At 37.8% G+C, this 15250-nt stretch overlaps 1 protein-coding gene across 5 annotated transcripts in view; it reads left to right on the top strand.

The window, feature by feature from the left end:
* The window catches only part of PTPN4 (protein tyrosine phosphatase non-receptor type 4), a 198307-nt gene that overhangs the window by 121700 nt on the left and 61357 nt on the right, over positions 1-15250 (top strand). For all 5 annotated transcript variants that reach the window (XR_010839098.1, XM_067025896.1, XM_059054910.2 and 2 more), the window contains exons 13-15: positions 4485-4553; positions 12071-12196; positions 13910-14068. Coding sequence is in view for 4 of the 5 variants with exons in the window: in XM_067025896.1 (XP_066881997.1) it covers positions 4485-4553; positions 12071-12196; positions 13910-14068 (354 nt within the window). In the remaining variant the exon portion in view is untranslated. The remainder of the gene's footprint in view (positions 1-4484; positions 4554-12070; positions 12197-13909; positions 14069-15250) is intronic.

The raw sequence follows: 15250 nt of genomic DNA, 5'->3' as shown, positions 1-15250 counted from the left end.
TACAGCGCAGGCTGCTCAGCTGGGTGCTCTGGGACGACCTACATGGGAAGGATGGGGGGTGGCAGGAGGGAGGTCTCAGAGGGAGGGGAGACGTGTATACACACAGCGGATTCACCTCACTGTACAGGAGAAACTAACAACACTGTAAAGCAATTATACTCCAATACAAAAATACTGCGTTTTCTGACTCATGAAACATGGTCTGTCTTTGCATTTACTTAAATGTTATTTCTCTCCGCAATGTTTGTAGTTTTCAGCGTACGCCTCTTTCACTTCTTTTCCAAATGTATCCTTAATTAGCTCATGTTTTTGATGCTATTATAAATTGTCTTATATTTTAATTTCAGATTGTTCATCACAGTTAATTAGAAATGAAAGTGATTTTTTTATGTTGATCTTGTTTTGTTAAACTTTGCTTTTACCTCATTTATTTTAGGAGCTTTTTTTATAGTTGTCAAAAGATTTTCTTCCTAGAGGCCAAAAACAGGTTTAATTTTTCCTTTCTATTCTGATCCTTTATATTCCTTTTTTTTTACTTGTTGCCCCAGCTAGAACCACCAGTATAGTGTTGAGTAGAAGCGGTGAGAGCAGATACCCTTGTCTTGTTCCTTATCTTAGGGGAAGGCACTCGGTATTTCACTATTAAGTGGGATGTTGGTTGTGAGCTTTCACACATGCCCTATATCATGCATGTCGAGGCAGTTCCTCTAGTTCACATTCGTGGGAAGTTTTTATTAGGATTGGTTATTGGTTTTTGTCAAACGCTTTTTCTGCAGTGATCCATATGAGTTTTCTTTTTAGTTGTTTATTTGATGAATTATATTGATTGACTTTCAAATGGTAAAGCAACCATACATTCCTGAGAGAAACCCCACTTGGTTATGATTTGTTATCCTTTTTATATATTATTTTATTTAATTTGCTTACGTTTTGTTTAGAATTTTTGCATTTATGTTTGTGAAGGATATTTCTCTTTTGTTTTCTTTTGTAATGTCATTATCAGGTTTGGTGTCAGGATCACTTGACCTCATTGAATGAGTTGGGACGTATTTCCTCATTTTCAGTTTTCTAGAAGAGTTTCTGTAGTAATATTATTTCCTTTTAAAATGTTTGATAGAATTTTCCAGTTCTCTTCTTTCTGAGGCAGAAGCATTATTTATAGGAGGCTTTTGAACAGCACATTCAGATTCTTTAATACAAATGAAGCAGTTCAGGTTTTCTCTTTCTTCCTGGGTGGACTTTGATCATGTTTTTCAAGGAATTTATCTGTTTTGTCTAAGTTCTTGAATATTTTGGCATAAAGGTTATTATATTACCCTATTATATTTTCAATATCTCTAGAATCTAGTAAGGTCATTTCTGTCATTCTTGATATTGGTAATTTGTGTCTTCTCTCTTTTTCCCTTATCAGTCTTGTTAGAGGTTTATCACTTGGGATTAAATATTTTTAAACACTGTGAATGCTAAATAAAACCTTTCCTCAGGTTTGTATGTAGCTTATGGGCCACGCTTTGTCTGTCAAGTCTTAAAGGAAACAAGTGACCGAAAAATACTAAACCAGGTTCCTGTTCAAGTCTAGAGTCAATAGTTAGGCAGTATCAAATATACAAAAAAAACCTCAGGGAATATAACATCTCTGAGCCTATTTTGAAAAAAAAATTTAATGGTAAAGTTAAGCCATCTAAGAGAGAATTCAAAATGACTCAAGAAGAATCTTGGTGAAAGAAGTCAGAATAAAGATTAAATTCTTTAAATATGGAACGAATCCTTGACAGCTATGAGAATTATAACTACAGAATAGTATTAAAATGTTATAAACTTGGACAAAGTAAAATTAATAATATAACTAAGAAAGCAAGAGGAAGCAGGGACTAGTGAACTATGTGAATCCATATTAACAAAACTTAAATATTAATACACTAAGTTTTTAAGGTTTTCCCTGACCTTTTTATTCTCCTCCTCCTCCTCCTTCTTTCTAAAATGAATGGTAGCCTTTTTCTTTCCTTTAATTCAAGAGAAATCCATTTAATATTTTCATTGTGACATATATAGCATAATCACATTGTAATAGAATTACATCCATATTTGTAGCCTTTTCTATGTATGTATAGAGCTTCAGAATGATTTTTGCCTGCTCATAATGGAGATTATTTCTTAGGGGTATGGCTGTGGCTAAATCTGTCTGTTTACTTTTTTTGTTATGCTTTTCGGTATTGCTTGAATTACTTACAAGAAGCCTGCATGATTTCACCAGTTGGTATATTCTCATTGTTCTTAAGATAAGCATCTTGCTGTCAGAATTTAGTGTTCTTAGATTATGTTACAGTTTTACATTTTGTTCTAATTATACTAAACCCTATAGAATAATATGGATAATATGACATATAAACACTTCATTTCCCCCTCATAGTTGAATTTAATCTTTATATTTTTATTATGAAATTCAACTTGTTAATTCAGCCATTTGAGTAATAATGTCCCAGCTGAATCCTCTTTCCTGGAAAATCACTCTATCAGTCCCGGAAACAGGAAGCTCTTTTGATTTTTCAAATAAAAGCAATTTAATTGAGGCAGTTGGTTTCTACCACAGGTGTTAGAAAGGCTGGGAAAACAAAAGGGAGGGGGTTTGGAGAAGCAGCAGGAAGAATGGTGATGCCTGAGGGTCAGAAGCTTGTGTCACTCTGGGCTGGATCCCACAAGCTGAGACCTGCTGCTGCACTGGAGAGCTGCTGCTGCCTGTCGATTCTGCATCTCCAGGGCGGTGCTGCTTTGATTAGGGGTGGCATCATCTGCGGGGCTCTGTTTCTTTCTGTGCCCTGTTCCTGCTGCTGTTGCAGCGGCTGCCGGTCACCTGCTTCTGACTTGCTCTGCTTTCTGATCTCCCACCAGAAAAAAGGCAGAACTGACAGAAAGCTAGCTTGCAGGGGTGCCTCCAAGGTGCAGGGAGTAGCAGACAGAGCAGGACAGGACTGAGGCCTGGGCAGCTCCACTAACGTGAAATTAAATTAGTGCGTATAAGTAGGCCGTAGATGTCTATAGTTGTAAAAGCTAGGCTTGCTGTTTATAGTCCTGAAGAACTTCAAAAACGTATCCAGAATACTTTTTAATCACCAAAGTGATTAATAATCTTGTGAACGATGCAGGAATGGCAGCATGACCAGTGTTTATCTGGATACAGTCCTATCCCTAATGGATACACATTAGATAAGCGCTTCTCCCCCTCATTATAAGCAGTGTTTGAGAATAGTAGCACTCTTGTCACCTCTCACGAGGACTGAGAGATGGAATTTGGAATATCAGGGAATTTAATACTTCCTTTACCAGCCTCCTCACACACACACCCCCTTGTTAGCTCTGTTCCAAAATGTCCAGGGGATTACCGTCCTTGTTCTCATGCGGAAGTACAAAGCAGTGGTGAACCTAAATCTGTTACCTGGGTCACAATTGCAAGTATAGCTCATCCTTCTTAGAGGAAATATATTAAGAAACATCAACTTATCTAAATTTAAAAATCGTGACAATGTTTCTGACTTTTCCATTAAAACTTGAACAGATGTGCCATTCTGTTCACATTTATCTATACTTGTCCATAGAAGATGATCTTAAAATTGCTTGCTTATTAGCTTTGGAAACCTACATTTGGCTGCTTTTATATATATTAAATTTCTATCTGTGTAAATGGTTATATTTGATATTCTAAACATTTATGTTCATTCACTCAAATAATGCGATATGTCAAGTAACAGATTCTCTGAGAACCAAGTTTGTATTTACAAATTTGCACTCAACACATTGGAGTACCACAGAGGAAGCTTAGTTCCCAGGCATAAACGATGTGCCTTTGGGAGGCAAATCAGCTTCAAGATAAACCCCTGTAATGGCCAACTCCCAACCATATTCTGACCTTCATTCCTTCTAATATAAAAATACCTGGAGTTGCCTGTATCTGGGCGTGGAGGGATTTGAGGATGTGTCTGTGGTCATTACCAGTAGGTGAGGAGGAAAAGCTTGCCCAAGGAAAGAGCAGTTCTTCGAGATCTCCCCATGTGTCAGGCCCTTGTTGAAGGAGTAGTAAAGACACTAGCCAAACCGCAGACGTGGCAGGAGGGCAGGGCCTAGATGAGCTGGGACAGAGCAACCTGTTTCTGAGTGTAGAGGGAGTGCCTTTCCAGGGCATAACAGAGGAGGAATTCCTCTCAGACAGAATTACTTCTTTCATGCTCACTCCCAAACAAAGGAGTATCTGAAAACAAAGTGTCTTTGGAACACATCCTTGTTCATTAATGGAGGAACTGTAATTAAGCTTCACCCATCCAGGTAGAAGTGGAATATAGTCCATTCTTTCCTTCTTACCCTCCGCTCCCTTTTCTCTGCTAGAAATATCTTGTCTCTTGTGTAATTGTAGGTTAGTCGTGCTGTGTGTTGTCATTGTATCTTGTAGTTCTCTTTAAGGTTTTCTTATTGTACATATTTATCTATTTCAGTGGGAGAACTGAAGTCCAGTCAGTTCAATATGGCAAAGAAAAGGCAAATAAAGACAGGGTGTTTGCAAGGTAAGCTACTTCTACTTCAGTGTCTGAATTTTTTTTAAAGCAAGGCTAAAATTGCTAGAAACTCTTTTTCTAAATATGAGTACAGAATTATCACATGATTCCTTCTTTAATTAAATGATAAATTATATTGAGCGAATAATGAAATAGTTTGTCTAGTTTACTCAGTCAGTTTTCTTTAGTGGACCAAGGATTGTAACCCTGACTAGGCAGAATCAAGTATTATATTATTAATATAACATTTTGTTGGAAGGCTTGTTTCTCTTATTAACATTTTTGAGAAACATAGTTAACTTATCTCATATATTATTCAGCCCATTTCATCTTCCTTTAAATCATATTGTTAAGAAATAAGTTGCTTTTTATTTGGGTGCTATTTTGTTATCTTCATTTTTTAAGATCTGTTAATAACCAGTTTGCTTTTCAACAAGTGAGATGACATGATCAGATTTATGGTTTAGAAAATAGTTTTATAAGCAAGGATAGAGAATGAATTAGAAGTAAAGGCTGGGTACCCAGAGACCAGTTAGGTTATTGCAGTAATCCAACTGAAAATAACAAAGGCCTGGACTAAAACACTGACAGTGAAGTGGTTAATAGGGAACAAATTTGAGGAACTTATTTTGTGGGTGGAACAGCACAAGTTGTTGACCAATTGGTGGAGGTGTGTGAGAGACAGGAGTCTCTGGAAAGACTTGTCAGCGTGGAGTGACATAAAATGGACAGGGGTTACGGGAGAGAACAGACTTGTAATAGAAGAGGTTAAGTTGGCACAGGTCTGGTTTGAGATGCCTGAGCAATAATCTAACCAGATCATCCAACAGATGCGTAAAAACTCAGCCTAGAGCTCTGACGAGGGAGTGACCAGATTGGTGGCAGCTAATCTTTACTGAAGACCTACTGTGCCGAGCATTGCTTCAGGCCTTGGGAACACAGTGAAGAACAAGATACACCTCTTAGTCTCACGGAGCCTGCACTCTGATTGGTGGAGCAGGTGCCTAATATAGGTGAGGGCGGAGGCAGGGAAGGCCCTGAGCCGAGCCAGTAGAGGGCCGGGTGCGCGTGGCAGCGGTCCAGGAGATGGCTAGACAGGCGGGCAGCGGCCGGAGTCTGTGTGGCCCTGGGCTGCGAACGGTGAGGACTTAGGATTGTGAGTGGAGGCCAGGGGACTGGGGGCACGGGAGGGATATAAACTGACTTGCATTTGAAAAATGTGGTAGAGTTCTTGTGCTTCAGAGTGATAAACTGAAGTATCTACAGGTATCGTCTGGTTTCTGGGATTTGCTTCTTGATAACTGGGGGGCGAGGTGAAACAAGAGTCTCATGATGATGCTGTTGGACCTGGGGCCTGAGTACACAGCATTCATCAAGCTCTTCTTTCTACTTCTGTTTACATTTGAAAGGTTCCAAAACAAAAATATGCGGGAGGCTGGGAGATTAGCCTGGCTGCGGGGGTAGAAGCACTCTGTGGGGATGTAGCGGAAGAGAGTGGGCCGGCTCACGTCATAATGGCCAGCGCTTATCTTGTGCTTGTCCGTGCCAGGCAGCTTTCGTGTGTTAACTCGCAACCCCCGACTCCGTGAGGTGGCAAGTCCACTACAGATGAGAAAACCGAGTGCATCTGAATAATTTACCTGGGATTATATGGAGAGTGAGGGGTGCAGCAAGATTCTAAGCAGGCATCCCAGGTTCTTACCCACACTTTTAACCTCTGTGTGGTAGCGTTTGCTGTTCTGCGTGAGACATGTGACGCTCGACTCCTTCCCTGTCTCAGACGTGAAAGATGACCCCGTTTATTGTCTGTCTCCTGCACCAGGAGGATGTCAGCTCTAGGAGGACGGGAGTTTGTCTGTCTTCATTCACCACAGTAGCCACAGTTCTCTAATGAGTGGGGTACGGTAGATGTTTGTTAAATTAAGCAGTGTATTTTCAGTGAAAATAGCTTAGAGAGGGTGAGTCCTTAAAAAGAGGTCATGAGCTTAGAGTCTGCTGCCAGTGGAGGCCTGAGAGTTTTAATAAACAAGAAGTGGAGAATTTTGCTTTTGACTTTAATTTTGCTCTTAGTCTTTGTCCAAAAGACCTCCTGCTTTGTGTTTCTAGGGTAAAAAGCTGCTGTTTTTTTCTTTCCTCTAAAAGCAAAAACTGCTTTATCTCTTTCTCTACTCCACAAGTGATGATGGCTCATTTTTTTTTTTAAAGCTCCAACAATGCCAAATAACATAAGGAAAAATCGTGACCCCCAACACAATCATTTAAAATTGTTCTGCATTTACTATTCAAGATTTTGCCATGTGTATACTCACAGAGATATTGATATGTTTGTCTATATTTTATTTGTTTTAAAAATTGTTTCATACTTTTTCTTGCTTATTTTTATCACTTAGCATACCATAGGAATTTTCTTCAATGTTGAAAAATCTGCAGTCGTTCATGTCAGTAAATCTTAAACACTTAAGTCCTTTTATCCTGAGCTGTAGATTTAACTGCAAGATCCTTCCCTTCGTCCTGCCGCTGGTCCGCGTGCACAGTCAGAGTCATTTCTGAGGCTGAGGCTGTGCCCGCACTGTGCCTGGAATGCTTGTAAAAATAAAAAACAAATAAAATTACAAGTTCCTTGGAGTAAGGACATTTGAAAGAAAAAAATCATTAGAACATGATTTTTATGTGTTTGAATAATAACATTCACTTGGGTTTTGGTTTTTTTTTTTTCCCCTTCATTCCTGGCTTACCCTCATCCTGATTTGTCTATGAATGATCTGTCCAATCGGAAAATTGTCAGTGAAAAATGCCTTGATGTAGGAAAGATTTCGCTGGTCAGGGCATATAGCATTTTGCTGTGATAAGTTTAACTTGAATTTGAATGATGTAATTCATTTCAGCATTTGTTCAAAAAAGTTTTGAAATTGATTTATTTTGGCTTTATTTTTAGATTTATTGAGGGAAATATTGTCAATTTCCCTATTAAATATAAATCTTGGTGTCATATTAGTGGCTTGGTTATTTCAGAAGGGAGAAAGAAAAAGTAAAAACACAGAGATGTCTGCCCCAATAGATACCGCTCCTGAAATTACTCCGATTCCTCCTTTCCACAGTCATAGATGCTCTTGTTTCCAGTTAGAAAGGACTAAGGACCTGTACAAAGGTAAAGTGTTCCGTAAAATGTTAATTTGAAACCATTTTCCTTGAAATTGCTCTTGAGAAAGGAATCGTTTACTTCCTATCAACTTTGTTTTAACTTAAAATGTACATATTTATTCTAGTTCTTAGTACTATAACTTTTTTGCAACACTCCTTTCAGACTTGTTAAAATCAAAGTAAATATTTTTCTGGTTCTTCTCTGTTAGAACAGCACCATAACAAAATACTTGCACTTTTAAATTCTTTTCCTAACAAGAAGCTTAACTTTTTGTCATGCTTGATATTTGTAAAAATACTGAACATGATTTCATAACTAGTTCTACTGTAATATGATATCTTGATATGAATACCAAATCATAGGTGTGTTTATATATTAATGTTAATATCACATGCAAATGACTTCCTTTACTTATATGTGTTAATGCTTTAATATTTTGAGCATATCTGATTTTGAGAGATACACAGATAGTTACACCTGCATCTTACTAGTTCATTTTTTTTTCCAGAGCAGTTCCCAATGCATTTTATTTTATTTTGTTATTTATTTATGTTTTAAATTTAATATTTAAAAAATTTAAAAAATTTTTTATTTTATATTTGAGTATAGTTGATTAACAGTGTTGTGTTAGTTTCAGGTGTACAGCAAAGTGATTCAGTTACACATATACAAGTAGTATCTATTCATTTTCAAATCCTTTTTCCATTTCTGTTATTACAGAATATTGAACAGAACTCCCTGTGCTATGCAGTAGGCCCTTGTTGGTTACCTGTCTATCTGTCTATCTATCTATTTATTTATTTGGCTGCACTGGGTCTTAGTTGCGGCATGTGGACTCTTAGTTGCGGTATGTGGGATCTAGTTCCCTGACCAGGGATCGAACCCAGGCCCCCTGCATTGGGAGCGTGGAGTCTTAGCCACTGGACCACCAGGGAAGTCCCTGGTTATCTATTTAAAATATAGCAGTGTGTACATGGGAATCCCAAACCCCAGTCTGTCCCTCCTCCCCGACTTTTCTTTGCCTGGTATCCATAAGCTCATTTTCTACGTCTGTGGGTTTGTTTCTGTTTTGTAAATAAGTTTATTTATATCATTTTTTTAAGATTCCACATATAAGTGGTATCATATATTTTTCTTTCTCTGACTTCACTTAGTATGATAGTCACCAGTCAGATACTTCTTCATTTTATATATGCATTATTAAAATGTGAAATTGTTTAACAGGTTATCTTATAAAACAAATATGCATTATTCAGTGAGTAGTAGAGATAAAATTCCAGTATGATGGGCCCCAAATAACTGTCCTGTTTCTTTTGTTGTGCTGGAATTGTATGAATCCACTTTGAAATAATAAGTCTTCATCTAGGACAAGGTCTTAATAGTACTGTTTTAATGATCCTCCTAGCCCTGAAAGACTAAACTTTTCTGGGATTGTGATGATCTGATGCATATCTATCAAAATACCCTAATGATTTTAGCAATTATTAAATTATTCTGTTAGAGTGTTAGAGAATTCTAGAATTCTTGTCCACTCCTTGGGATTTTAGTTGGCAGTATAAATAGTTAGAAAAGATTTCTCCTTAAACTTTTTATGTAAGGCTGTTTTTTTCAGCAATAATAAATGTTAACTTATTTTTCTGATACATCAACTCTTTGAATTGCTTTCAAACTTTTTCAGTTATCATATAATATCTAAGAAGAAAGCAAAAGAAGGTTCCCATGCAACAGAAAGATAAGGTGCCATGGTCAGAAAATAAATTTACCACATTGCAAACACTGATGATGTGTGGTATTTTTTTCTCTGAAATTTCCACGCTCAACAGGAAACATAGACAGCAAGCTTGAGTGGGTGGGTCTCTGAGGTTAAAACTGTTAATAAAATACCTTGAAATTTAGTTTTAAATGCAAAGCATTTCCAACCATGTTTAGTTTATTAACAACAGTAAAGTGTTCTGATGCTTTGTATTAGGTGAGTATAACTGGAATTTTTTCCTCCTTCAAATGACTCTTTCCCTCTATTAGAAAATGAAAATAGTTGATCTCCTGACTGTGGTTAGTGAACTCACTTAACAGTTTACATTTAATAATCCAATATGTGAGTTATCTGCTTATTAACATTAAGAGTTAGCATTAATAGAAGAGCCATAAATGCTCTTTCTTTTTTTTTTTTTTTTTTTTTTTTTTGCGGTATGCGGGCCTCTCACTGTTGTGGCCTCTCCCGTTGCGGAGCACCGGCTCCGGACGCACAGGCCTAGCGGCCATGGCTCACGGGCTTAGTTGCTCCGCGGCATGTGGGATCTTCCCGGACCAGGGCACGAACCCGTGTCTCCTGCATCGGCAGGCAGATTCTCAACCGCTGCGCCACCAGGGAAGCCCTTTTTTTTTTTTTTTTTTTTTTTTTTTTTGCGGCTCTTTCTTTTAATAATCTTTACTTCATTTAAAAAATCTAATGCATGAGATAATATACTTTATTTTTATTTTATTGTGACTGATGAGGTGGTTAGACTAAATGGTATCTTGACTTGCTTTCAAATCAGAAAATCCTGTAATTTAAACTCATGGTAATGGGAAATGTTTATGCTTTAATGACTTCAGATTCACTTTATGAAAAATGAAATCTGAGTCAATGACTTTTTAAAAAAAATTGATAATGTTACATCTCTTAGAAAATGTTCAATGTTCTTAAATTAAGGAGATGTCAGTCAACTATATTTCAATTTAAAAATAAATAAAAGAAAAAAAAGCAACATCATTAGGCCAAACTAAAAAGATTTTAGCTATGAATACATGAAATGATAGGGCATTTGCGTGGCTTGGATTCAGAAGTAATTTAAGTTACTTGTGGTTTAGTAAAATTAATAAACTAAAACATTGCACTGAAAATGTAGATACTCATAGATCATTTCAGAAGGTAGGGAAGGACTGTAGGAGCGTACATTTTACTAGTAAATTTTGATATTTAGATGTAGAAACTTAAGTGATTTGTCTGTGGGGAGGTCAAAGCTAGGATTGATGGTCCCCACTCATTGTTCGTTTTTTTTTTTTTTTTAAATAAATTTATTTATTTATTTTTGGCTGTGTTGGGTCTCTGTTGCTGTGCATGGGCTCTCTCTAGTTACGGTGTGCGGGCTTCTCACTGCAGTGACGTCTCTTGTTGCGGAGCACGGGCTCTAGGCGCACAGGCTTCAGTAGTTGTGGCGCACAGGCTCAGTAGCGGCTCATGGGCTCTAGAGCACAGGCTCAGTAGTTGTGGCGCACGGGCTTAGTTGCTCCGTGGCATGTGGGATCTTCCCGGACCAGGGCTCAAACCCCTGTCCCCTGCATTGGCAGGCGGATTCTTAACCACTGTGCCATCAGGGAAGCCCCCTACTCATTGTTTTAATGCTTCCCACTATGTATGTAAATTTTCTTGAGTACTCGTGGTCATTGTTACCATGCTTTGTAGTCTAGTCTATTTGTATGTGCTTCAGTGAGTTATTACTGAAATATAAAACTGTCTAAGTTTAGAAGCTGATATATTATGTGTTTTTATGTAATTTGCTTAATTCATTATATTAACCTTCATATGAACTCTGCATGTCAAAAAGCGAGGCATTTAAATAGATAATCATGTATTTTCCATGAACTTTGGCCACTTTTTGAATTTGCATAAAAAACGACTTCAGTTGCTAATTCACCTAAAATTCTAAGGGTTTTTGACCTCGGTAAATATCAATATCTTTTCTGAAAAGATCATTTACTCTCTCTATCACTATAATAACTGACAATATACAGGTAAGAAAACATATGCTACTCCCCACCATGAGACAAAATAATTAACCTTCCAAATGTTTCCTAAAGAAGGAAAAAAAAATCCACTGGCCTGCTGTATATAAAAGGGAAAAATTTATAAATAAAATATACATAGTTATCATTTTTACCTTGTCCTCATTGAGGCAGAGGGTCAGGGTTTAGGTTTAAGGACGCTCAGGAGATGATGTGTTAGGAATTGTTTAAAACACCACAAGGTAAGCTCAAGTCCCAGAGACCCTGGGACAGAGACAGACAATGTCTAAAATATAATGTTGGTAGTATCTGGGAAAATTTGATAGCCAACGATTCCATTGTCCTTTTTCTTTCATCTTTCTTTCTTTGTTTCTTTCATTTTTCTCCTCTTCCCTATTCTCTTTCCTACTTTTTCATGCCTTCTTTCTTCATATAAAGCAGATTTCCTTTCTTAGGAAATTGCTTGGTAAGTAGCCTCCAAATGCATTAATTTCTTGTAAATAAACGTGTTGTGTTTACTCATCTAGAATATGATGTATTAAGACAGATTGTAAGGTTCGGTACATAGTTTGGGGTAACAAATAAAATTTTTTGCATATTATTTATATTATTACTGCAGATCCCCAAGTAAGCCCTTGGCACGGAAATTAATGGATTGGGAAGTAGTAAGCAGAAATTCACTATCTGATGACAGGTTGGAAACACAAAGCCTTCCCTCGCGATCCCCACCTGGCACTCCTAATCAGTAAGTACATCAGGTGTACGTTTTGCTAATTTCTAAATGTTTGGCTGTATGTTTCCATTGCCTGAAGATTATAATATGTAAAATTTAAAATTTTCGGTTAGACATGATTTTCGTTGCTCCAGGGCATTATTTCCTCTCAGCCTGGAGCTCAGTGTGTAAGCAGAGCATGACATAAAGATGCTCACTTAACTACAAAGCTGACTTCCACAGTCAGGGTCACTAGCCAATAAATCAAGGCCTATTAGTAGACTTAAAATCTGGGAATATGGTTGTAGCTGACATAACTCTTTTCCATGTGTATCTCCAGCATAATTTCTGGGAGAGTACATATTATTTGAACGTGCTAAGTGTTGTGATTCTCCTGCTGAAGCTCCTACCCTGCTTCTGCTGTGCCAGTGTCTGTGTTCTAGGAAAAGGGATTTCCAGCCTTGGTTCCCACCAGCTCAGCCATAGCTCAGCTGAGAAGCACATGTTACTCCGCACTTACTGTGGATGCACTTCACCCGAGCGTTTCTCACAGAAGCTGGAGAGTAATAATAAGATAATAAACGTGTACTGGCCAAAGATGTTGTCTTAATTTCATAATGTTAACAAATGTGTTGTATGTATTATATATATGTGATTAAGATAATGATAACAAAGTGAATGTCGCCATACTGGCCGTCCTTGTTAACCCAAAAGGTTGATATAAGAAATATTTGAATTTTGGCATGGAATATAATATTTAAAGAAGTCTTCCTCTGGACATATTTCATACACATTCATGTTCAATAAATGTGCACTAAATTCTAAAAGTTGTTTCACTGATGGGTGTTTGTCAGCTTGAGAGTAAATTCCTACCATATTGGAAGTAAAGTGTGTGCACAAACAGCTTGGTTCACAGCAGGTTACCTAATAGCTAGGTGTCTTCCTCACTCCTAGAAACAAAATAGACTCAAAAGTTTGTGCAGTGTCTTGCTAATTGTAGATTACCAAGTCATCTTTTTCATAATAGACTGCATATAAATTCAAAGGCTAATCAGCTTGTTGGAGAAGATCCAGAACCTTCTTTCTCTGGTCCCTTTTCCCACCAGCCGTTCCTTATTTGTTACCAGTACCCCACTAAACAATTACAGCAAATTATGGAAGCCACATGAAATTTAAACCAGATGGTTGAATTAATTAATTGTCACTAACTCTGATCAGACTTTCTGTTAATGAAACAATTTTATGTATGATATGAAGAAAATTGTTTTTTCCCTAAATTCTAAAGTGACTGTGTCACTTATGAAGATGGAAATATGGTATTCAGTATTTCTAGTCTTAGAAATTATAGAAAATCCCATAAATAAAAGTATTTATTAAAGGATTAAAAAAGAATTCAGACCAGAGGATATTTCTGAAATATTGATTCTCTCCTTTTATTTTGTAAATGCTGATTAAGACGCACATTTGTAGTGACTGAAACCTAGAAACATTAAGGTTGGTGGGGGATAATAGATGATTGAAATAGATAAAGTCCCCGAGGCAGATTGCTAACTCTAGCTCAGATCTTTTGACTTCCTATTCTGTGTTTCTTCTGTTTATACCATACTTTGTCAGAGACTCAGCTCAGTAAAATGTGGTCAGTCGTAAAAGCACACACCCACTTTCTACTGCGATCATATAAGAAAGAAACTTCAATATACTGAGTTACAGTACATTCTTACTCAGTTTTTGTTCCTCTTCTTGTAGTCGAAATTATGCATTCACGCAAGAGGGAGCCAGGTTACGGCCGTCTTCAGTGGGTCATTTGGTCGGCCACGCGGCTCACTGCTGCCCAGGCGAGGCGTTCGTGAGGCATCGGTCTCCGTCTTCCACGCAAGCCAACAGCGTTGTTTTGGAATCATCTCCGTAAGGCCTTTTTGCATTCAGCTTCCTTTTTATGAGAAATAATGCCCCAAATTGTTTCATTTGAAATAATCTGGGAAATTATAGTATTTGATACAAGGCTTTGTTTATGTGATGTTTTAAAGATTTATATATTTGTAAATGTGCTTATTTGTTCCTGAAGGTCTTGGTGACCCCCACCCCACGAAGTCGCTGTTATTATTTTGTTGACTCTGTATTCTCGAACTTTTAGAGCACATTGTTACATATTTCTGCAGATAAATGTATCACTGTGGTCAGGCAGTAAGGTGATGAAAGGGAGAGTTTTCTTAATATTTTTCAGGAAGGGAACCATATGAATGAATAGGCAGTGTTGGGGAAGTTAAGTAGCAAAGGGAGAACGTCACATTGAAAATAAGTTACAGAAAGCGCGCATGCGTCATTTCTAAAATTCACTCCTATCTCATTACAAATTGATGCATAACTTAAACGTCATAGCTCAGTATATCAGTTTAATGCACAACATACTTACCTCACATTAATAGGCAGTCTTGATGTACTGGTGCATATAATACAGTGAGTTCATATGCAAGTAAAAATACAGTGCAAGAGTTAGAAAAAAAGTACAGTACTTTATAAGATACATAGGCAGGTAAGAGGGTTCATTCATTGCTGAGAAGGAAAAGGGGGTTTACGATATGGTGAATGTGACGAGGGCTGCAGAGAGGGCGGGTCTGAGTGGTGGAGAGCGGGCGGAGTGGTGGGCACGGCAGCTGTAGGCGTGCCGGGAAAGCGCGCCTGGCCTGAAGGAGCAGCTGCCGTCCTCGGCGCGCCAGCAGGGAAGGCGGCCATGCGGTCGGTACCGGTGGGTGTTTAGTCTGGCTAATGTGTATCTGGGTAAAAGATCTGGATTGTGGACGTGAGAAAGGTCGGAGGAATAGAAAACTTTACACTGCACGGTGACACCTGTGGAGCACGGGTGGCCAGGAGTTAGGATTGGTGGCGATTTAATGTTTTATTACTTTAAAACTTATAACTCTAAACTTTGATTTTTAATAAGCATGTATTTTCTACTTCTAAAACGTTAAAAAGTACAGTGATTAAAGACGTGATTGAAATGTTAACTGATTAAATTTTAAAACGACGTGCTTTCGGCCATGAAAGCCGGCCACTTGCAGGAATCACAGAGTCCGTGTCATCACAGAC

The sequence above is a fragment of the Kogia breviceps genome, chromosome 2, assembly GCF_026419965.1.
Source record: "Kogia breviceps isolate mKogBre1 chromosome 2, mKogBre1 haplotype 1, whole genome shotgun sequence".
Classification (NCBI taxonomy): domain Eukaryota; kingdom Metazoa; phylum Chordata; class Mammalia; order Artiodactyla; family Physeteridae; genus Kogia; species Kogia breviceps.
The sequence above is the reverse complement of the archived record's forward strand: the minus strand, read 5'-3'. Positions and strand labels throughout refer to the sequence as shown.